The sequence below is a fragment of the Rhinatrema bivittatum genome, chromosome 3 (assembly GCF_901001135.1).
Source record: "Rhinatrema bivittatum chromosome 3, aRhiBiv1.1, whole genome shotgun sequence".
NCBI lineage: Eukaryota > Metazoa > Chordata > Amphibia > Gymnophiona > Rhinatrematidae > Rhinatrema > Rhinatrema bivittatum.
Window position 1 is genome coordinate 471050190 of NC_042617.1, and position 25157 is coordinate 471075346.

A 25157-nucleotide genomic window follows, 5' to 3' on the forward strand; every position below is an offset into this window, starting at 1 on the left:
TTCTTTTTCCTCCTTTTCCTCTGCTTCATCGGCCACCCTCCCTTCCCTGGTGATCCAGGTCACCAGTCTTGATTATTGGGTGGCCTTGTGGAACAATTGTCACTGTTTTCAAACTGCAGATGTTCTGAGTTAATGGAACTATTTAACTATTTTTTTGGTTTTGACCTTCTTTTTCCTTGGGCACAGACTTTGATGTATTTTTTTTTTCAGCATGGGAGATCTGAGTGGCCTTTCCTTGCGTCACCACCCCCTTCAAGCCATTATCCTATTTCCCTGGAAACTCTTTAGAGCACTCTCTTTTTTCTGTGTTGCTTGATTTTTCATAATATGTTTCTGTTTTCTTTCCCTTCTTTCTGTGGAGCTCCATTTTCCTTTTCACATTTCACTTGTACCCACTGTACGCCATGTCTTTCTATGCCTTTATTGTATATATATTTGCTCTTTTGCAGTCATGTTTATGATTCATCACTCACAATGGTAGCTGATTTAAAGGTGTTCACTTTAAATATTAATGGTTTAAACCACTGCATCAAACACAAGAAAGTTCTGATTCACTTTAAATCTTTCAACAATAACTCACGTGAAACCCAATTGTAGCAGATTAAAGTACAGTGGCAGAATACAAATATGACAAAACAGAATGCCAGAAGTACTATGCAATTATAGAAAAGACGCTTATGATATTATTGACCAGTCATAATAGGCTTCATCTTGTAAGCAAGATTGCTGGATGGTAATGGATGCTTACAAGCTAAGTTATTGGAATTACATGAATTGCATGAACTATACACACAGCAAATGAAAATATAAAAAAAATTGATTTATGACTTGGGACTTTGACCGATGATTAAAAATAAGGCTTACCATCCAGCAATCTTGCTTACAAGGTGAAGCCTATTATTACTGGTCAATAATATCATAAGCGTCTTTTCTATAATTGCATAGTACTTCTGGCATTCTGTTTTGTCGGTTTAAATCTTTACATCCTGATATAGTTGGTTTTTTAGGGGGGGGGGTTTGTTTTTTTTTTTTACAGGAGACCCACCTTTCTTCTGGTGAGTCCCACAAGCTTAGCCAAGATTGGGTGGGTCAAGTTTTCTTTGCGCCTGCACAGCGTAAAAAAAAAGAGTTGCCATTTTAATTTGCAAATCTCTACCTCTCCAACTTATCCAACAAGAGTCAGCTCCTGATGGTAGATGGGTTGCTGCAGTGGTTTCCTTGCATAATACCAAACTGTTATTGCTGAATGTTTATGCTCCAAGTACAGATATCTCTTCCTTCTATGTCGATATCTCAGCTTTTTTATGCACCTATGTGATCTTCCTGTTATAATGGGAGGCAATTTCAACCAGCCAGTGGAATTGATCATGGATTGCCAGTCTACTTGTCTGGCCAGACCTTCTCTGTCTCATGCGGCTATTACGCATCTCATCTCCTTGTAGACCCCTGGAAATTGTTATACCCCACTGATAAAAAGTACACATTTTTCTCTTTTCCACATCATTCTTATTCCCGTATTGATTCTTTTCTGCTATCCAGCTCTTTGGTGCCTTCCACCTTTGCATCTACCATTTCTCTTATTCTCATCTCCGATCATGCTATGGCTTCTCTATTTCTCCATTGGGATCTGCTGACACCTAGTGCCCCTAGTTGGAAATTCAATGTACCTCTTCTGGATGACTCAATTTTTCGCTCTAAAAAGTGCAGTTGCTTACCTGTAACAGGTGTTCTCTTGGGACAGCAGGATGTTAGTCTTCACAGATGTTGACATTATCAGATGGAGCCCGACACAGAAAACTTTGTCAAAGTTTCTAGAAGCTTTGACTGCCATTATCTGCGCATCCACGCGAGGTCCCACTTCAGTCTCATAATAAAGCTAAAAATACGAGTGAAAAAATAAAGCAACAAAACACAGGATGACCCACCTCCTCGGGGTCTTGACGCCCATACTTGTCCAAACTGTAGTGGGCAGCGAACATGTGCAGAGAACTCCACTTTGCTGCCCGGCAAATGTCCACGATGGGAACCTCCCACAAGTGGGCCACTGACGTCGTCATGGCCCTCACAGAGTGAGCTTTGATTCGGCCTGCAAGCTGAAGGCAGACTTGTGCATAGCAGAAGGCGACGCAGTCTGCCAGCCAATTAGACAAAGTCTGTTTGCCCACTGCAACTCCCAGCCTGTTGTTATCGAAAGAAAGAGCTGAATGGATTGCCTGTAACATGCTGTGCATTCCAAATAGAAGACCAAAGTGGTGAGCATAGCACCCTAAAAAACCTTCCTACCCAAAGCATCCAAGTCCCTATGTTCTCACCCCGGAGAGGCAGAGGCAGGGGTGCGGGAGCGTTTGGCCTTTTTGAGGGCGGACTCCACAACTATAGACTGATGAGGGAGATGATACCTCTCAAACCTAAGGCTTGCTGTACTAGATAGGTGGCAGCTGCCTTCCTGTTCACCAGAGAGATGGAGATCGAGTGTTCCCACATCTGAAGGAGAAGATCCTTAAAGATGTCATGAATGGGAACAGCCACTATCTCCTTAGGGGCGCTGACAAATTAGAGGACCTCCAACATTTTATGATGTGCATCCTCCGCCATGAGAAGCTGGAAGGAGATAGCTTCGGCCATGGCCCTGACAAACCCCCAAAGGAGAGGTCCGCCTTTCTTCGGGTAGAGAAGGCTCTGACAGGGGGTCGTCCGAGATCTCAGAAGAAGATTCTAAAGAATCAACTCCCACGGGTCATAAGGGCCTTCTTCCTCACTGAGGCCATCGCGGGACCTGTGCGGGTTAGGCCTGTATAGATCCCTGGCCCTGGGTTCCAAGGGCCTCAAAGGCACCGAGGGCAATGCTGGAATCAACAGACTCCCCGGAGGCCAGAGGGCCTGAGCAAAGGCTTGGGGAACCAAGGCTTCTAGACCATGGCGCCAGATGCATCTTCCTCCTCGAAGGACCCAATGATGGGGATTGCTCTCGTGGGGGGGCATCGATGGCTGCTCAGGAACCAAGGGTCCCTCGGGCACCGGCTGCATCGGGAAGGCACCGAGGAGGATGACCAGATGCTCGAGCAGGGGTGCCAAGATAGATGGCGGAGGTTCCAGCACTGGTATCAGGGCCGGTGGCGGCTCAACGCTCCACAGAGCTCAAAGCACCGCACTCTGTACCTTGTGGTCCAAATCCTCCTGAAAGTCCAATGAGGACAGGACTGAGGAAGGGGGACGAGGTGTCACCGGTGCCTCCTCGGGTCTCTGGGGAGGCACAGTGCCCAGCACTGATATCAGTAGGAAACAGCTAGGACTCTCGGGTTTATCGGAGGATGGGGCCTCTGTACCACGGGGTCGCTTAGGTGGCAATAAGTCAGCCGCCAGTACCGCAATGGAACTGGAACCGTATGTCGACGGTGACTGGTGTCAATGCTTGCAGGATCTCCCACGGTGCTCGGCCAGGTCTTTTCCCTGGCGCCGAGGAGGCGGAGGATCCCGATGTCATGTAAAACGGTGAGACCATGGAGGACTGGTACCCATCCCCTTGGACTTTAGAAGATGCCGCCAGGGGTGAGGCAAGGGGGAGTGTATTGAGCAGCTCCCCCCAATCCCCGGGTGTCGATGACTCTGACACGGGTGTTTTTGGAGCAGAATTTTTGAGACAATAAAGTTTCTCCATTTTATCGAGATGAGCACGATGGCCCTTGGGGGTCATCTGATAGCACAGCTGACACCCTCGGACGTTTTGCGATGCCCCCAGGCAGAGGATGCAAACCTCATACGGATCCATGATGCACATGGTCTGTGGGCACTGGGGGCACCGACAGAAGCCGGATGACGCCATGAAAAACAGCTGGCGCGCAGTCGATGACCGGGAGCCACCTAGAAGTGGGATGCCGGGAATCAACCGCGAAAAAGGGAGAAAAATATTTATGTACCGCACCGAGGAGATACACCAACCACGAAGGGGGACCCGATGATGGACCAGGAGAAAAACTGCAAATTTAAAGCACAAAAAAAAAAGGCAAAATAAACAGAGCTCCAAAAACCGCAAGGCAACTGCACGTGGAAATAGAAAGATTGAAAGGGGACCTTGCTTGGACGCATGGATAATGGCATGCTGGGCATGCTCAGTGTGCCAGTCAAAGATTCTAGAAACTTTGACAAAAGTTTTCCATGCCAGGCTCCACCTGATGATATCACCCATCTGTGAATACTACCATCCTGCTTGTCCTAGAAGAATAAAAGCTTTCATTACAGAGTTCTTTATTTTAAATGATACTGACGATGACTCACGACAAATTCTTTGGGACTCCTTCAAAGCTGTTTTGCAGGGTAAAATTATTAGCTATTCTGCTCATATTCGCAAAACGACCTTCACTCAACTCACAGAGCTAGAAAAACAGATTTCAGCATTGGAACAGGCTCATGTGCATTCCCTAGATAATTCCCTTTTGGCAAAATAATACAAACTAAATTATCAGTACAATACCCTGTTGAGTAATCAAGCTGGTAAATCTATATTTCTTCAAAATTCTAGGTATTATTCAGAGCAAAACAGATCTGGAAGACTGTTAGCTAATTATCTTCAATCCCGCAAACAGCATCAGAGGATTATTGATCTTAAACTAAAATTGGTGCACTACTTTGTACAGTCTGAATTCCTTCAGAAATTTCAGAACTACTATATCTCTCTTTATTCTACTAAATCTCGGAATAACTCTTCCCTTATTTCTGTCTTTCTATCTCCCTTCGAACATACTACTTTCTCCCCAGTGGATAAGCAAAGGCTTGATAAACTGATTATCCATTCAAAAATCTGATTTGCCATATCTTCCCTCCAATCTGGGAAGATGCCTGGTATGGACGGATTATCGGCTGAATTTTATAAAGTCTTTCTTTCTCCACTTCTTCCTCACTTAGTAACTATTTACATAGAAACATAGAAATGATGGCAGAAGAAGACCAAACGGCCCATCCAGTCTGCCCAGCAAGCCATCACACTATTTTTTTTTCTCCTCTCTCATACTAATCTGTTAACTCTTGGCCCTTAGTAACCTTTTGGTTCTGTATCCCTTCCACCCCCGTCATAATGCAGAGAGCAGTGTTGGAACTGCATCTAAGTGGATATCTATCTTAATTAGTTAGGGATAGTAACCGCCGCAATAAGCAAGCTACACCCATGCTTGTTTACCCAGTCTATGTAATTCAGGCCTTGTTGGTTGTTATCTGTATATAGATCCACTTTTCTTCATTACCCCTGCCATTGAAGCAGAGAGCTATGCTGGATATGCGTGAAGTATCAGTCTTCATCCCTTGCCGTTGAAAGTGAAGCATTGAAAGTGAAGTATCAGACTTTCTCCCCTGCCGTTGAAGCAGAGAGCTGTGCTGGATATGCGTGAAGTATCAGACGTTCTCCCTTGCCATTGAAGCAGAGAGCTATGCTGGATAGGCATTGAAAGTGAAGTATCAGGCTTATTTGGTTAGGAGTAGTAACCGCCGTAACCAGCAAGCTACTCCCCTCATTTTTTGTGAATGGAAACCCTTTTTTTTTTCCACATTACCTCATGCCGATGAAGCTTAGAGCAATGTTGGAGTTGCATTAACTGTGTGTATGTTTATTGAATAAGGGTATTATCTCCAGGTAATAGCCATCATTGGTATTATATCCAGGTAGTAGCCGTCATTGGTATTATCTCCAGGTAGTAGATCCACAGTGTTTATCCCACGCCCCTTTGAAGTCCTTCACAGTTCTGGTCTTCACCACTTCCTTCGGAAAGGCATTCCAGGCATCCACCACCCTCTTCGTGAAGAAATACTTCCCGATACTGGTTCTGAATCTTCCTCCCTGAAGCTTTAAATCGTGACCCCTGGTTCTGCTGATTTTTTTCTGACGGAAAAGGTTTGTCGTTATCTTTGGGTCATTAAAACCTTTCAATGATCTGAAAGTCTGTATCATATCACCTCTGCTCCTCCTTTCCTCCAGGGTGTACCAGTGGCAGGTGACCACGCCCTCATGGGAAATCCCGAGAGGGACTACTGGTCAGGCTTAGTGTAGGAGACAGACACACACTAGTTCTTTTATTAGACAATATAGTAAACCACCAGAGGTGGCAGTAGTGAGCTGGAAGTGCCCAGCTGGGCTGTAGTCCCTCATGTATTGAAACAGCGATCCCAAGGTGGTTGAGCTGTAGAGAAACTAAGAAAGTGAGTAGGCAAAGCATGCGGCGTTCAGGAACAAGTCCTTGATGGTAACACTCACACAACAGTCTCTTAAGGCAGCCCAGGAGTTGGTATGCATTAGGCCCTCGAGGAGCGAGTACCTGGTTCCAGGGAACGCTCTGAGAGATAGATACAGACTCACTGATGTTCAGCCATAAAGCCTTCTTAGAAGCAATATATTAAACCACCAAAGGTGGTGGTAGTGAGCTGGAAGCGCCCGGCTGGGCTCTTCCAGCTCACTACCCAGGAGATGGTATGCATTAGGCCCTCGAGGAGCGAGTACCTGGGCCCTGGGAAAGCTCTGAGAGATAGATGGAAACTCACTAATGTTGTAAGCAGCGATGACTTCTTAGCAGAAGTGGTATTCAGGAGCAAGTCCGGGACGTGGGCCCTCGAGGAGCGAGTACCGGTTCCAGACTGCAACCTAAAAGAAAAAGAGAGAGCGAGGCCCCTGAGGAGTGGGTACCTCTAGTGAAGTCCGAGGAGGCAGAGTACCTGGGTTTGCAGAGAGAGAATCCCATCTGCAGCGACCAGGAGGAAGCGAACCCTTGCTAACTCGTCTTGTTAGCAAAAACTGAGACTTCAAATATCTGGAGCTGGTGACGTCATCTCAGGGGGACGCCCCTGAGGTTTGCGCCAACAGTCGGGCCGCGTGCGCCATTAGGCATCTGGTCAACATGGCGGCCGGCAGCGTTGAGCCGGTCCGGGAACACCGGAGGAAGATGGCCTGGAGACACCGCAGCAGCTAGCCTTCCATCAACCCCGAAGGGAGTCGCCAACGAGGTAAGGTGGGCGAAGCAGAGACGTTGGACAGTGAGGGACACAACATGTTCTTTTAACTTTTATTTTGTCAGCCACCCCGCGCACATGTTATAAAATTCGGGGTCGGCGCACACAAGGGGGTGCACACTTGTGCACCTTGCGCGCACCGAGTCCTAGGGGAGCCCCGATGGCTTTCCCTGTTCCCTCCGAGGCCACTCCGAAATTGGAGCGGCCTTGGAGGGAACTTTCCTTCCGCCCCCCCCACCTTCCCCTCCCTAACCCGCCCCCCAGCCCTATCTAAACCCCCCCCCCCATACCTTTGTTGGCGAAATTGCGCCTGCCTCTGGGCAGGTGTAGGTTGCACGCGCCGGCCAAGTGCCGGCGTGTGAGCCCCCAGCACGACTGCTGTGCCGGAGGCCTCGGTCCTGCCCCGCCCATTTTTTCAAGCCCCAGGACATACACGCGTCCCGGGGCTTGCAAAATAGGCTTGGCGCACGCAGGAGCGGGTTTTCGGGGTTACGCGCGTAAGCCTTTGAAAATCCGCCCCAAAATGTTTTACATCCTGCTTATTTGCCATTAGGAAGATAAAATTCCATATTTTACTTGACAGACAAAACTCAAGAAAGAAAAATGTATTTTAACCAGAAGTGTAATGAAATATTAGGTTCAAACCAGCTCTCCTTATAATCATTTGATGTCCAAGTATCTATGTTAAACCCCAACCTCTATCTTACCTGGAGTTGCAATTCAAAGACATCTGATAGGCCCTACAGTTTAGGACATACTTCTGGGCTAAACAAAAGTTTGGAAGACTGTATTTCTGAATGGTGCCAGATTCACGACCCTGTGGGAGTAAAGTCAGTTTGTTTATCTAGGCAATTTAAATATTTGTATTTTTATTATATTAAACTCTGTAGCAAGTTGTCCTTTAAACACTGCCCTAAGCACAGAATTTGCTCAATGCAGCACAATATAGGAGAAACTTCAGTATCACAACATTAAATATCTGTCTGCAGATTCTCTTAACACCCTTCATTTATTTAGTATTAAAATGTGACTCTTTTATACGATATCACATTTCCTCAGAAACAGAAGTAAAGTGTTTGCTACTGTAATCATCCTTAGACATATATATTTGGATATGCAAATAAGAAATGAATATAAAGCAGAGTTGCTTACCTGTAACAGGTGTTCTCACAGGACAGCAGGATATTAGTCCTCACATATTTATTTATTTATTTAAGGTTTTTTTATACCGGCATTCAAGAACTCGTTCTCATCATGTCGGTTTACAGAAAACAGGGGTGCAGAAATATAACCAAAAACATAACTAAACGTGGAGAAGAGAAGCAGTTACAATTAACAAGGGATCATGAACTGGGATTATAAGAAATAAAAGAGATAGAGGAGGATAATTATATACAAGTGTACAATGTAAATAAGGATGTTGGTAAGGATAATTATATACAAGTGTACAATGTAAATAAGGATGACATCACCAACATATGTTGGTGATGTCAGTGGACGGAGCACTGACACGGAAAACTTTTCTGTCAAAGTTTCTATAAAGCTTTGACTGACACTGGCACACTGAGTGCACTGAGCATGCTCAGCCTGCAATTATCCCTGTGACCACAGGTGACTCCCCTCAGTCTCGTCTTATAGCAAAAAGTGCAAGCGAAAAATAAAATAATAAAATGTACGCAGACCCAACTCCGCGGGTGCCGGGTGGGTTTCGTGAGGACTAACATCCTGCTGTCCTGTGAGAACACCTGTTACAGGTAAGCAACTCTGCTTTCTCACAGGACAAGCAGGATGGTAGTCCTCACATATGGGTGAGTACCAAGCTGAGGATGCCCGAGCAGTGCACCAAATGCACCCAAAGACGTGCAACAGGCGCAACGACGGGGGTGGAATTTGGTAAGGAGGGCATCCTGAAACCCTTAACGGGTTGGTGGAAGGATGTTGGGTAGTTAAACTAAAAAGAAGTTGAGTAAAACGGACTGGCCAAACACGGAAGCTTGCCGGCCAGTCTTACCTAAGCAATAATAGGCTGCGAAGGTATGGAGAGAGCTCCAGGTCGCAGCCTTACAAATATCAACAAGCGGCACCGACCGTAGGTGAGCTACTGAGGTTGGCACGGCCCTAACAGAGTGTGGTTACCTTATGAAACCATGTGGTCCAATTTAGTGACCAGGTCTCGATGGGATTGTAGCTGAAGCGGGATTAGAGAACTTAATGACCTTCGTGGTGGATCGCAGGACAAGTCAGTGAATCTCGATGGCTCCGTGGATTTCGGGAGGCATCAAGGACAGCCTGAAGGACGTAACGTTCGACTCAACTCTGTAATCTGGTATGGTAGCGCAGCTACAGAGGAGACAGGCTAGGCATGTCTGGCGCTTCCACATTATTTTGTGGTGGCTCAGAACCCCGCACTGATGTCGGTGGGGAATGCCTCGGCGCCTCGGGAGCAGAGGAGCACATGACTCATGAACCCGAGCCCGCTTCGCAACTGGCTCAATGTACCCTGACGCCAGTGCCGAATCCCTCGGAGCTCGGCCCGGTCATTCTCCAGCACCAAGGACTGCCACCACTGTGTGGAACAGTGGCGATGGCAGTAGCGATACTGTTTGGCCCGGTCATTCTCCAGCACCAAGTAGGATAGCACCGATGTCGTGGATTGCGTAGCTGGCAGATGGTCACTGTGCTGGTAACGATGATTGCCACAGTGCTCGGCCCGGTCTTTCCCCAGCGCCGAGGTAGATGCCCTCACTGTCTTCGATGGCAAGTGGTGAAGGACTGTCAGCATGCCTGCACTGCTCCTGGCACTATGTAGTGCCGTAGGATGATACGGGACTTTAGTTAAGAACCGAAAGTATGGAGCATTGTGTTTAGTCAAGGGCATTGCGTTTATGTGCTATGTCAGTACTAACGATATCGATGGCAGCATTGAAAGCGGCCTCAAGGGTATCGATGTAAACATCGATGGCCCGGGCAGAGCAACGATAACATTGACGGAAGCCATGACGGCATTGGCGTAGGTATCGATGGAATCGATGTGGCACTGGTGGAAACGACACGGGCGCCAATGGCACCAGTGGAAATGATGTGGGCATCGACGGCACTGAAGGGAACGGCGTGGGAGTTGATGGCATTGATGGAATGGGCACGGCCATCGATGGCATGGATGAAACTGACACAGCCATCGATGGCATCGACACGGGCATCAATGGCATCAACCCTGGCATCGATGGAATCGACCTTGGCATCGATGGCATCGATGGAATCGACATGGACATCGATGGCATCGATGGAATCGACATGGACATCGATGACATCGACTCGGGCACCAACCTGGACATCGAAGGCATCAGCCCAGACATCGAGGGCATCGATGGAATCGAGCTGGGCATCGATGAAATTCATGGAGAGATCAGTGTCATGACAATAGCATTGACAAAATTGATGCGGGGATCGATGGCATCGATGGACCGAGGGGCATCGATGGACCGAGGGGGGGCATCGATGGCATCGATGCAGGCAGGACGGCATGGATAGAGGTACTGACGGTATCGATGGGGGCATCGACCACACGAGGGTACCGAGGGAATCGATGGAGGCATGGATTCGACAGCGATCCTGAGGCAACGGTAACCGTGGATGTCCCTATCCCACTAGCCCTAATAAGCAGGAGGAGGATTGCAAGAGGACACTCGCAGACTTTGTGGGGCTAACTCACAGGCCGATACAGTACAGTGTGCTCCAACAGAGCGCACTGTTAACCTGCCCTTGGACGCGCGTTTTCCCTTACCCGTTATTCAGTAAGAGGCAAAAAACGCGCGTCCAACCCGCGGCACCTAATACCTATTAGGTATGCCCAAATGATACAGAAAGTAAAATGTGCAGCCAAGCCGCACATTTTACTTTAAGAAATTAGCGCCTACCTGAAGGTAGGCGCTAGTTTCTACCGGCACTGGGAAAGTGCACAGAAAAGCAGTAAAAACTGCTTTTCTGTGCACCCTCTGACTTAATATCATGGCGATATTAAGTTGGAGGTCCCGAAGAGTAAAAAAAAAAAAAAAATTTTTTTAAATGAGCCAGCGGCTGTCGGGCCGAAAACCAGACGCTCAATTTTGCCGGCGTCCGGTTTCCGAGCCCGTGGCTGTCAGCGGGCTCGAGAACCGATGCCGGCAAAACTGAGCGTCGGCTGTCAAACCCGCTGACAGCCGCCGCTCTGGGTCAAAAGGAGGCGCTAGGGACGTGCTAGTGTCCCTAGCGCCTCCTTTTGCCCATTTCTACCGCACCACCTAATTTAAATACAGAATTGCGCGCGCTGGGAGAGCAGGTGTTCGTCCACTCTCCCGCGGACTTTACTGAATCGGCCCGTAAGGATGAAAAGACAGGGTGAGGGAAGGCCGCAATTCGGTTGATAGGCCTGGGAAACTGTTAGTGAGGTGACAGGAACCAACTGAAAAACATGGCATAGTACTCACCAAGCGTCGATTAAATGTACATGAAGGGAGACCCATGCAGGGAAAAAGTGTTTGTGAAGTAAAACTTCAAGTGTTTCCGTGAGGAAATGTGAGAATTTCTCTCAGAGCTCCTGACCGCGATGCTAACTGCAGCGCGGAAAAAAGAAGACTGAGGAGAGACACCTGTGGTCACAGGGATAATTGCAGGCTGAGCATGCTCAGTGCACTCAGTGTGCCAGTGTCAGTCAAAGCTTTATAGAAACTTTGACAGAAAGGTTTTCAGTGACAGGGCTCCGTCCACTGACGTCACCCCCATATGTGAGGACTACCATCCTGCTTGTCCTGTGAAAAATGTAAATAAAGGGCTCTGGCGATTTTTTAAAATCTTATTTTACATGATAAACAGGATGGAACATTGTACCCACAACACCATGATCCAATGGATGGCTAATCATTTTTATGCTGGTAGTTCTGAAAGAAATCCACCACTGGAGAATATGCAGAATGTCAGAGAAATATATCAGAAACCTATTCAAGCCCAAAGCACACCTGCATTAACAAAAATGTTGTGTGGCATACTAATCTCATGCAGCAGAGAGTGTGGACATGGAGAAGACTCATAGTCAAAAGAAGAGCTAGGAAAGCACTGAAAGTCCCACCAGTCTCTTCCAAATTTTAAAAAAGAGAGAAAAAGTGGACAGAGGGACACATGAATTCGGTTATATTGTTCCATCTGTTCTATGGTTCCATGTAAAGCCCCTTTCTCCTCTGGGCAGTTCATCGTTTTATGTAAACCGGAGTGATTTGTGGTTCTCACAAGAACTTCGGTATATAAAAATTAAAAATAAATAAATAAATAAATAAATAAATAAATGAATCTGTCACAATGAATCACCTCCCTCTATATACAAGTACACGATCAGGGAGAACTCAGTGTGATGCAGGCAGCCAGCTCAGTTACCATGGCTACTGCATGTGGCTGACAGAGCTCTTCCAATGCTCATGTTCCCAGTGTACACTCTCCTTGTCTCACTCAGCCTAGGGATAAAACAGAAGCTGGAAGGATTCAAAGGAAGAAGCTCAAGAGGAGAAAAAAGAGGCAATGCTGCATGCAAGAGGTCCAGAATATTGGGAAGATATTTTGGATAAAAATTAACCACATCTTTTGAACAAAGGGAAGATTTTCAGCGCTAGGAGGAACTCCTGTTGTTGAGCTATCTGACTCTGGAATTAAGACTGGCACATTTTTCTGGGAATCAGACACTAATATATGGCCCACGGTTAATTCAGATTCTCTGCGTTTAGAGGTCAATAGGGTCACTGAAGGTAACAAACCTTTGCTAGGTAGCTGCACCGAGAAGGTTTCTGCACAGAGAAAGAAGCCACCAATTTCTATGCTGCTTTGCCCTTGATATTTAATGGCTGCAGGGGCGGTTTCAGTGCCAAGAGGAGACAGCACCGACAAGATGTGCACCAAGAAGGTTTTGCTGGTTGATGATGACAAGCAGGCTTCAGCACCAGATGCTGTTATCCTCTTCTCTGACAGTGGTTCTGGCACAGGCCCTCTTTGAGTCAGCACTAATATGTTTTGGCGCTAAAGATAATTTATTCTCACCTCTAATGTGTCTACTGTAAGACTTGGAAGTATGCATGCTGGAACTTATTCTGATTTACCTATTGCATTCCCTAACAAAATCAAGACTATAAGTACCTGCATGCAGGGGAGTAAAACCAGGACTGGATCAACCTGTCCTGAAAATCTGGAGCCAGTTGGCAACCCTACTTGGAGGTGTCACTGCACTCAGCACGAAAGGACTCTGAGCTGCCTGACTTAGGTGTTGGTCTTTTGCTGGAAGATCCTGATGAGGTTGGTGGAGACTTCAAGTAATTTTGGAGTTTCAGTTCCTTATACTTTAAAGCCCGAGGAGAAATGCAGCCACAAGCAGCGTAATTTGTAACATCATGCAAAGGGCCAAGGCAGCATAGGCAGCATTCATTCTAGGTCCTTAACAGACATTTTAAAATTACATTTTAGATATCTTTAGAAGTCTGCTTTTTCAGTCAACAAGGAAAAAAAAGAGGAAGCTAAATCAAACTCAGCTGTTAGCTAAAAGAAACTTGAACTAAGGAATTATTTTTTTAGACTTACAAGAAAAGCAAAATAAAAATAACAGTAAAAGAGAAAAATATGAAAATATGATACTGTATCCTAAAAAAATTTGAAGAGTGGCATGAAGAGAGTACAAGGTTTATGTCCTTTCACGTCAGTGGTAAAAAAGAGACTGAGGAGATTCATGCACAAAAACCCTTCTCAATCTTTCTGGTCTCTGAAAAAGCATGTTTCATGTCAACATCCTTGGATGATGTCACCCGTTTGTGCTTGGCCATGGAGAAAATGCTTTATACCTGAGTCAACAACTTTGAAAATTGACCTAATAATACATTAATGAATGATAATCTACAAGCAAATTATAATAAACAAATGTTCCTTTCAAAACAAATGTAGTATTACTGAGGCTGATTATTCATAGAGCTGATGAAAGTAACTTTATCCAGATATTTAAACAGGCATTCCCCAAATAGTGCTCTATTCCTCCTCTACACCCTGTTCCAACCCCTCCTAACCTATCTTATATCTTTCCCCTTCTTCCCCCTACCTAGAACCAACCCCCGCTCCCCCCTATTTTAAATTTACCCCTGGTATCAAAACCTCCCTAGACCCCCACCTTAACTTTCTTTTCAATACCTGCATTAATATTTTTGATCCTTGTTTTGTATAATACATATTTTTCTGCCTCATGTTAATTACCCTATTTATCCTATATTATATCTTCCTTCATATCTTATTTAACAATTATTCTACATTGTATCTGCCCTATTATCACTCTTGTCTAATTGTATTATAACTGTATATTTCCCTGTTATCATGTTTTGTTGACTTCCTCCAAGTTCCCACACTCAATGTTCCATGTATTGCGTTAATGTTCCTTGTAAACCGATATGATGTTTCCACGAATGCCGGTATATAAAAGCTCTTAAATAAATAAATATTCATTGGGCTTATATATGTCTACTGGTGAATATACCTGGATAACTTCAGGAGAGATATCTTTCTGACCAGATAGGAATGTAGTAACTTTAGCCAGACAGTGCTCAATTTCTATACAAGCTGGCTAAAGTTATGTTCTGCCCCCAGAACAACTCCAGTGTTGACTCTTTTTATCCAGATACATTTTCTGTGGACAGTAATTTATCTACTCTGCAGAGGGAAATATTCAAATCTTGGCTTTTCTCAGCCTTTGAAAACTGACCTCACAATTTCAAAGGGGCATTTTATCATTTATAACATCTTTATTTAGTAACAAGAAAATACATGATCCTTTTCTAAATCAACACTACTTGAAACAAGGATAATTTACAAATGAATGAAGCTCTTTATTACTTACCACAATAAGAGTCTTATCAGATGCTGTTATGCAACAGATAGGATCTTTTGTTACCTAAAATACAGACAATAATGTGTGGTGTGTCAGAGAATCAAAGTTAATTTCTCTTCACCTTATTTTCCTATGTAAATTTTCTATCAAGGAAACATTAGACTTTTGGTCTCTTCCCCATTATCTCCCAAATCAAGTACATAAATGGGTATGCAGGATGCCCATCCCATAACTGGTCATACAATAGGTTTCACCAGAAGATCAATTCTTGGCTTATCTGCTCTTTTCTTCTCCATTCTGAAGAGATAAAGGCAAGAAGACTGAGAATCACAAACAAGCATTTCACTTAGCATCACAAAATGCTAACCACAGTTTCACTAACCACAGCATTGCAGGGTTTATGCACTAAAATTTGTGCTAAATTGCTTTTTAACATGTGCGAGCTAAAATTAACAGGCAGGTTAAAATGTTATTTATTGTGCAATGCACTAACGGACGAATTTTCCAGAGGATACGCACGTGGCTGGGTCATGTGCACGCCAAGCCCATTTTAGAAATGGTCCTGTCAAGGGTATCTCCCAGTACACGCAGAAGTACCGGGCCAGCGAAAAAGAGTAAGCCGGGGGGTGATGTCTGGGCGGGGAGGGGGCCGACCGGGACAGCATCCATTAGGCCCTATCCCGGGAAAGTGCGTGCTGTCTGAGTTACTTCTGCTCCAAAGGAGCAGTAAGTATTAAAACAAAAATAATTAGACTAGCTAGGAAGGGTTTAGGGGTCGGGGAGGAAAGGGGAAAAAGTAGAAAGGGTAGTTAGGGGTAAAGGGAACTAGGGAAGGCCTACTCGCATTGCCAAGTGATTGTTTTTAAAATCCCCCCCCCCGCCGCGCACGCAAGTCCCAACCTGCCCACACATGCACTCACAAACATTAAAATCCGGCACGCATGTGCGAGCGGGCATCGTATTTTATAACATGTGCGTGCTGACATGCACATGTTATATAAAATAACCGCGTCCATGTGCACACGGGTTTTAAAATTGACCCCTAAATGATTTACTTTACATATTAAAAGTTATCCTCAATGGCTAAATAGCATGTGGCCACTACAAAAATAGCACTGTTCTGAGCCAACTTGTGGCTAGGCATCTGCAGCTCCTCAGGATCTCTGGATATCTAAGATAAACACTTAGGGGGTAATTATCTAAAGGATTTACATATGTAAAAGTAGCATATATTGCAGCAGTTTTCGAAGAACAAGCATACAAATCATCCTTTGTGAACTCAATCATCAAATCTTTACTCCAAATATCTGCAAGAGAAATTATGATATGATAACCTGATATAGAATGTAAGTATTTATACAACATTAATAAAGATGGCATAGTCTTTGAAATGGACCAGAAGTATATTGCACCCCCTTCTTACCAAAGATTCTGTTTATATAATTATTTAACTGGAAATAGTGAAAAATATCCTTATTTTGTAGCAGAATATGCAAAACCACATGGGCAAAGGGGGACCGCTCACCTTCGGGGACAACCACATGGGCAAAGGGGACCGCGGGACCGCTCACCTTCGGGGACAACCAGGTGGTTCCAGTCCCGTCTCCCTCGCGGTCCTCGCAAGCCCGGCTAGGCCCCAGCGTCCCGCGGCAGTGGTCGCCGGGCCTTCACTCTCACGCCAGGCCCCACGCCGGGCCTCGGCGTCTCAACAGTCAGCCACGCCCCTACACGTGCGTGGACCAGCCGCCCTGATATGGGTTTGAGGGCGGGTCCTAGTTCCACGGCGCACCCTGATTGAAAAGGATGTTAAAAGGAAGTCCCTGGCCTCTCTTCCTTGCCTTGGCAATCGGGTCGGTTTGTTCCTGCTCGTATCGGTTTGCCTGTTCCTAGTCTCGTTCCAGGATTCTTCTGTTCCAGTTCCGTTCCAGCTAGTACCTGCCTTCCTGTCCTTTTTGTTCCTGTCTGCATTGTTCGTCTTCCCGTTCTTACCTCGGACTGCCTTTCTGCTTGCCTGCCGCCTGCCAAAGACCACAGTCTGTTCCTGACTCGTCTGCCGGCCTGCCGCCTGCCAAAGACCACAGCCTGTCCTGACTCATCTGCCTGCCTCCTGCCAAAGACCACAGCCTGTTCCTGACTCGTCTGCCTGCCTGCTGCCTGCCAAAGACCACAGCCTGTTCCTGATTCGCCTGCCTGCCTGCCTCCTGCCAAAGACCACAGCCTGTTCCTGACTCGCCTGCCTGCCTGCCGCCTGCCAAAGACCACAGCTTATTCCTGATTCGTTTGCCTGCTTGCTGCCTGCCTACAACCTCAGCCTGTCCTTGACTCTGTTTGACCTCTGGATCTTGACCCTTGCTTCGTTGACCTCTCCTTGGACTGATTCCGGGACTTTGAACTTGCCCGTCTGACCTTGCTTGATTCTGGCTCTGTCCCTAGCCTTGTTATCACCAATGCTCTTCTGGTTCGCCTATCTCCAACCTGTTCCCAGCCTCGAACCCGATAGCGCTCTTCTTGCTCCTGTGGGCATGCCGGTCTCTGACACTCCCAGGAGACCCTGCGAGGCCCACCTAAGTCCTAGCGGCCCGGGTCCCTACGGGGCTCCTCCCGGGGGGACCGTGGGCTTCCAGTGGTGAAGATCAACACTGCCTCTGTCTCCTCTCGTGCTCCGCCCCCTGTGGTCGGTTCCCGCATTGCCTCAGGCCAGGGGTCCATCCACGAGCGCAACAAAAGGAATCTACCTTGTGTGTTGCATTATCAATAAAAAACTTTATAAAAGCTTTGCTTGTCTTGTAATTTTAAAAAGAAATCATGCATATCTCCTGGTGGAAAATCAAGTGGAAGAAATGGAGAGCACTCCCAGGATAGTTTTAGCATATTCTGCACAAATTTCCAGGAGGTACTGTTGGATTTTACCAGCAGTGAGTGCGCTATATGGAAAGGACAGTTAGCATAGCTGGGTTAAAAAAGGTTTAGACAAGTTCCTGGAGAAGTCCATAAAATGTTATTAACCAGATAGATATGAGAAAAGCTACTACTTATCCCTGGGCATTATCTGCATGGGATCTACAATATCTACTGTTTGGGATCTTGCCAGGTACTTGTGACCTGGATTGGGCACTATTGTAAACAGGATACTAGGCTTGATGGACCCTCGGTCTGACTCAGGATGGCAATGAGCTATGATGGTGGAAGTTCACTGCTTACTCTGACTGAGGGTCTGGATGGCTGATTTGACTTACAAGCTTCCTTTAAAGGAAGCTTAGCAAGGCATGCCTTTGGAAACGTTTGTTAAGAACCTGACAGCCTAAATTCCCCAGGCTTCTAAAGGATATGCCTAGGAGATCTTACCATGCTTCTCCAGCAGGATACCAAACATTATCACCCTGGGAGAGCTTCTGCAACTCAACGAAACCGTCTCTTTATTAGGGATGAGTCTTTTCAGAGTGGCAGAAAATGTAGCAGAGACAGAAATATAAATGGTGCCAGTTGCACCCATAGCAACCAATAGAGGTTGGGGAATCCATTCTCTGAAAATTCTGATAGACTACCATCTAGCTTCTTTTTACCAGATGTGCGTCCAGATTGCTTCAGACCAGTGGGTCTTGGACATCAAGAAAGATGGATATGCCTTGGAATATTACTGTTGTATTACAGATGCCTTTATGGTGTCCTCCTGATGCTCCCTTTGGAAGAAGGCAGTGGTCTAGCCCACCCTGGACTATCTCCATCAGATTGATCTATTTTTATTTATTTGAAACAATTTATATACCACTGATCCACAAATCTCAGCGGTTTAAAATTTACATACATAATAAATCATACACAATATTAATACAAAAACAATAACAATCAAAATTAAACATATGTAGGTATAAAATAAACAGAGGGTAACAAAGAACAACACAATATCAATGCTCAGGCTACACTGAGAGGTTTAAAAAATTGCCTTGCAAGAGATGCAAGGAATCAGATAGAAAAGGTAAGAGTAAAAATATGAGATTTAAGACATTTTTTGAAATGAAGGTCATTTTCTGCTCTGATCTCTTTATGTAAATCATTCTGTAAGTCAAAGCCTACTATACAGAAAAGTTGTGCATTAGACTTTGCCAGACAAGCATTTTTTAAAGACGAGATCTCCAGCAGATGTTTGGAGAAAGAACGAGAGAGCATACAAGATGGAATCATTGAACTGCAAAGATGATTGAAGGTGGAGCAGGATCATGCAAAGCTTTAAAAAATAAAGGACTTTAAATTTCACATGCCACACAACAGGTAGTCAATGAAGATTGGTAAGAACAGATGAAATATGTTCCTACAATGAGGAGCCAGAGATCAATCAAACCTGTGACAGAGTTTTGGACCAACTGTAAGGCCCTTAGGTGTGAGTACGGTAGGTCTAAATATAATGCATTGCAATAATCAAGGAGGAAAAGAACTACTGATTAAGTGACTTCGCAGAAATCTAAATAACCAAGAAGAAGCTTCAAAGAGTGAAAAAGACGCAGATTGAAGTACAATGTTTGAAACAAAGCATTAATATGGGAGCGTAATGAAAATGATGAATCAACACAACCCTCAAGTCTCAAGCCTAAACTTTGATGGGGAAGAAATATTTAAATGAGAGACTTAGAGTGGAAACAGAGGTTATCTGAGATAGTACCACTTTCAGCTGGATATCGATAGCAGCAGGAGGAAATTACTGAGTAAAAAAAGAAATGAATAAAAAATGAGCTTTTTTTGAACATAGGGCAGTATTTTCTATTTTTGTGTCTCTTTAATTTTTAGTTCATACTTAATTTTAATTTCCCTTACCTTTATAAATCAAAATTTGAACAACAGGTACCAATTAGAATTTAGGTTTTTGCTAAGAATCTTTGATTAAAGAATCAATACTGTAATACCTTTAAAATGCAACTAATACTTTATTTCACACCAGGTATATCTGTCTGAATAGAATGGTAGATCACATTGCAAATCTTAAAAATAATAGTTCTTCTGTGCTTCTCTATTATCCTTCTTAGATCATTTTGCTTAAGTGATTCCATATGGATAATATCATTGGGAAATAAGAGCTTGTTTTGGTGTCTTACAGATTTAAAAAAGTAAGGAATACATGAGTTTATATCAATTTATAAAGCAACATAGGTGGGAAATGTAGTCATATTCATTAATTTCATATTTATTAAATGTATAAGATGTTATGGTATTTTTCTTCATAATTTCTTCATAATTTATTAATTTCTGAATAGAGAATAAAAGTGCTTTATTATTTATCACTGGTTTTTAATGAACCATAGATGAGGGACCCTTTACTTTATGGTCTCCAAATAAGGAAGACACCTTCTGCACCTCTAAGATATGAAGCAGATCAACAGAGTGCTGAGAGTTCCCCCTTTCTGAATGGAAACTCTGAGATCAGTCATGGTGGCAGTAAAGTAGGAGAGTTTCTGACCTACTTGGGTTTAACAGAATCCTATCTTCATATCCCCATCTGAGGGATCCATCGGATGTTTTTAAATGTTGCTTTCTTAAAAGACTACTTCCAGTTCCAAGCATTACCATACACACTGGCTAAGGCATCAAGAACCTTACATAGAAACATAGAAACATAGAAATGACGGCAGAAGAAGACCGAATGGCCCATCCAGTCTGCCCAGCAAGCTTCACACATTTTTTCTCTCATACTTATCTGTTTCTCTTAGCTCTTTGTTCTATTCCCCTTCCACCCCCACCATTAATGTAGAGAGCAGTGATGGAGCTGCATCCAAGTGAAATATCTAGCTTGATTAGTTAGGGGTAGTAGGGGTAGTAACCGCCGCAATAAGCAAGCTACACCCATGCTTATTTGTTTTACCTAGACTATGTTGTACAGCCCTTGTTGGTTGTTTTTTCTTCTCCCCTGCCGTTGAAGCAGGGAGCTATGCTGGATATGCGTGAAGTATCAGGTTTTTTTTTTCTCCCCTGCCGTTGAAGCAGAGAGCCATGCTGGATATGCATTGAAAGTGAAGTATCAGGCATATTTGGTTTGGGGTAGTAACCGCCGTAACAAGCCAGCTACTCCCCTCTTTGTGAGTGCAAATCCTTTTTTCCATTTCCTCTTGCTGTTGAAGCTTAGAGCGATGTTGGAGTCACAGTAAGCATGTGTACGTTTATTGAATAAGGGTATTGTGTCCAGGCAGTAGCCATCATTCTGGCGAGTCACCCACTCTTCTTGAAGGTAATGGTAGTGGTGTTAATGGCTATATACTGAGAGGGGATATTGGTGCATTCATATTTAGAAAATTGGCTGATCCATGAAAAGACTGTAGCAGAAGGCCAAAACTCCACCAACGAAGTGATAATCTGTTACAAGAGCAGAGCTCATTGGTAAATTTTGCTAAGAGCAAATTGGAACTCACACTGTTCTTGGAGTACCTGGGAGCCCACTTCCGCATGAAGAGAGATTGAGTGCATATGACAGTGGAAAGAATTCAGAAGCTTCAGAATCAGGTGCGCAATCTGAAACAGGCATGAAGCCCCAGAGGATGAGACTATTAAAAGTACTGGGTTCCATAGCAGAAGCTCTAGACCTGTTGCCCTGGGCAAGAACTTACATGTGCCCCTTGCAAAGCTCCCACCTGTCATAGTGGTCCTCCCAGTCTCAGATCTATTTATTTTATTTATTTATGTTTAGCTTACACCTTTTCACTGGTAGCTCAAGGTACATTACATTCAGATATAATAGGTATTTTCTATTCCATGAAGTTTCCCCGTATAGCAAAGGCCAAGTGGAGCCTAGACTGGTGCATGGTAGCAAAGAATTGGGAGATAGGGTAGATTCCAGGATGCTGCATGTTCCCTGAGCTACTTCATCACAGGTCCCAGCACTGGAACTGCAGCTTCTGCCCATAGACTAACACTAGAACTGGAATCTTTACTCCACCTTTGAACAGGAGTAACATTTCCAGTGCTAAGAAAACATTAGTTAAGCCAATGCACTTCTCTGCATTGGGGAGTATTAGTTCATTAGGGCGTATGCCTTCATTAGCATAGGATTTCCATGTGAGGGCGCTAAGGAGAATGCATCCTTCCTGCATCGGGAGTAACATTTGTGCACAAAAAATGAGCGTGATGCTCAGCACACTTTATTACATCGGGCCTATTGGAATTTTGAGACCAGGAAAACCTCTGATGGTTGATATGCTACAATAGCACTTAAATGTACTCTGATGGAATCTTATTTTAATCTTGAGTCTGAAACATAGAGAAGATATTTCTTGCTGGGATCAACACTACTTTAAACTCTACTTTAAACTCTATAGATAAAGACATTGTTTCTAGATGCTGGTGTTCAACATCCAGGCTGTCAGCACTAATGATTGAAGGATGGGTTGGAGAAATGTGCCCCTCTTACTGAGACAGTAAGTATAGAAATATTGGTAGATGGATTGGCTGAGAAATTGATAGTCTTTGTAGTCAAAGAAACCAAGCCTGGCATAGCGATTACAAGCCTTTTAAAATCATTCTCGCCCTGTCCTGCCTCAGCTTCAAGATTGTTTTGGCAATGAGAGGAAGTGAGAAAAAGCATACATGAGGTCTATTAACCATGAAATTGTTAATGCACTGGATGCTAAGGCTTTGAGTCCTAGTCTTTTGGAGCAGTAGACTGGAGGTTTGTGGTTGAATAGAGCTGCAAAGAGATCCACTGTGAATTTCCCACTTGCAGAAAACAATTTAAGGAATCTGCTTCAATATTGGAATTCCCTGGTATGTGAATGGCAATGAAATGTGTTTTCCTCTTTATCTCCCAATTTCTTATTTATACAGCTTCTTGACATAATGTTCAGGAACCCATACCTTCATGTTTGTTTATGTAGTACATTGCTGCAATGTTATCTGTCTGAATCTGGAGAAACTTCCCCTTTGTCTTGTTTATTCCAAGTTCCTTGAGAACATATGTTGTTCAAATGGGCACATTTGTCATTAATGTCAGTTGGATTGAGGAAGAAAGGAATGGAAATCCTGCCCCTTGGGAAGATTGTTTGGGAGTGTCCACCACAGTACTGAATGACAAATAGGTTGAATAATCGGTAATGTGACTCAATGATTGTTTTTCCTAGTTCCAGTGACATTTTTTATGCCATTGCCTCATGTGAAGTCTTGCATACGGCGTGACATGTACCGTTGCTGCCATGTGATCTAGTACTTCTACGAATCTTTTTGCACAGAGGTTTGAGATTGGAAACCCTTGATCAGAGATTGTAGGTTGGACATTCTTTGAGAAAGCAGAACAGCTAGAATTCCTATAAATTCCAGCTCTTGTTACACATTGCTGGACAATCCTCATGTTTGAAACATTTAAGATTTTTTGTCATTGAAATAGTAAGGATTAATCCACGAAGGGGGAACTGGGAAAAGACCTAATTCAGCGTGAACTGAGATGGATCATTTTTCTTAACAGTATGGAACCAAATGATTTAAATAATGGTATTGGATGGGGACACTTTCTGTGAGATTTTTTTACATCAGCAGATTTTTTTTATATCTGTAGCTTTGTGATAGGCTGTACCCTTTTGAGATAGGCAATCATTTTGTTTATTTTTTTATGAATGGTATTGGTTATGCTTTATTTAAGCACTGATGCACAGTGCAGGTTTGTCATTTAATTTGAGAATCAGCATGTAGGCAGGCAATTAACCATAATCGAAAGTTTGGATGGATGTGTAAAGGTACACACTTTGTATGATGAGTTATTTTTTAGATAGTTACATTTTTTGAATATGTTGTAACATTTATGTTAACATTTTGCTAAAATATTATGTTGAAGCCATTTGATAGATTAAGATCATGTTGAAGCTATTTGACCAGAAATCTCCCTGATGCAGCCATATTGGTGAAACTGTAGCCACATCTGTGTGCTTTTCAATTTTTCTTGAGTCCTACCAGGACCTACCTGAACTGCCATATTTCCCTCTTATTCTCTGTTTGCAAGTTTGAAATCATTCCTCGTCTATTAAGTAAGTGCATATAATGTTGTTCCTATAATGATTTGTTTATGGCCTAGGTTGGGCTTCTTCAATTAGCTGATTTCCCAAGGTTGGGGAGACAAATGGTTTGCAGAAAAAGGAGGTGATATTGCTTCTCTGTCTACTAAAATATTCAGTGGTCTTCGTTCAAAAGCATATGGGGGACTTACTTAAAGATCTAAACAGGTATATCCTAGAGGAAAGGCAAGATAGGGGAGATATGATAGAGACAAATACTTTAATGGTTTCCATGCACAGGAGATGAGTTTCTTTCAACGAAAAGGAGGCTCTAGAAAGAGAGGTCATGGGATGGGGGTGAAATAGGGTAAACTCAGGAGTAATCTTAGGAAATACTTCTTTACAGAGATGGTATCTGATATATGGCACAGCTTCACAGTGTAGGTAGTGGAAACAAAAACAATAACGGAATTCAAGAAAGCATGAGATAAGCACAGGGGATCTCTGAGGGAGTGATGGGAATTATAAAGCTGAACTAGTTGAGTGGATGGGTATATTAGATATTCAATACAGTCTGTTTCTAAGTAACATAAATGGGTTCCAAGCAGAAAACCAGTGGGAACAAATGTACTTCATAGCAAGATCACAAAATAGTACCTACTGCTAAAATTTTACTGTAATCCAACGTTCCATCTACAGATCCAGAAGGAGTATCATCAACATGATAAACCCTAGAAGAAAAAACAATCCCATTAACCCCTATAACTAACAACCAAATTTGTATAGTGAAACAGTCTTAACTGGCAGAATACGTATATCAACATTAATTTAGCAGTACAACAGTTTTGCTTAGTTTTACATCTGTTGAAAGTATCTGAAAACAAAATATGCCAGAAATTGACAGCAAGAAATATAGTGGGTAAGAGTAGAAAATAAGCTCTTTATTTTATAGTAATAGTGTACAATAATTTATTTTCCTGTAACATTTCTAAGTTAAAGCTTGTGCTGGAAATAGCAGAAAGATATAACATATACTGGCTTCAATTTCATGCTCCAGAGCATTGAAGAGCTTTTTGGTATATTGTTATGTAACAGTTTCCAATATTTCTTGTAGCTTTTACAGGATCAGAAACTGAAGGACTAGGGGGTCAAGATATGAAGCTGAAGAATGGGAATTTCAAAGGAAATAGAATATAAGAAAATACTTCTTTACTGAGAGTGATGGGTGCCTGGAAAACCTACCAGAAGAGGTAGTAGTGAACAAAACTAGGATAAAATTCAAGTATGCTTGGGAAAGAAACAGAAGGCAATGGTCAGAAGAATAG

General features: G+C 43.8%; 1 protein-coding gene across 2 annotated transcripts in view; it reads right to left on the minus strand.

The window, feature by feature from the left end:
* WDR35 (WD repeat domain 35) overlaps positions 1-25157 on the minus strand; it is a 333796-nt gene that overhangs the window by 136462 nt on the left and 172177 nt on the right. For both annotated transcript variants that reach the window (XM_029595967.1, XM_029595968.1), the window contains 3 exons: positions 24494-24563; positions 14882-14935; positions 7698-7807 (listed from right to left, as the gene is read on the minus strand). In XM_029595967.1, the coding sequence (XP_029451827.1) occupies positions 7698-7807; positions 14882-14935; positions 24494-24563 (234 nt within the window). The remainder of the gene's footprint in view (positions 1-7697; positions 7808-14881; positions 14936-24493; positions 24564-25157) is intronic.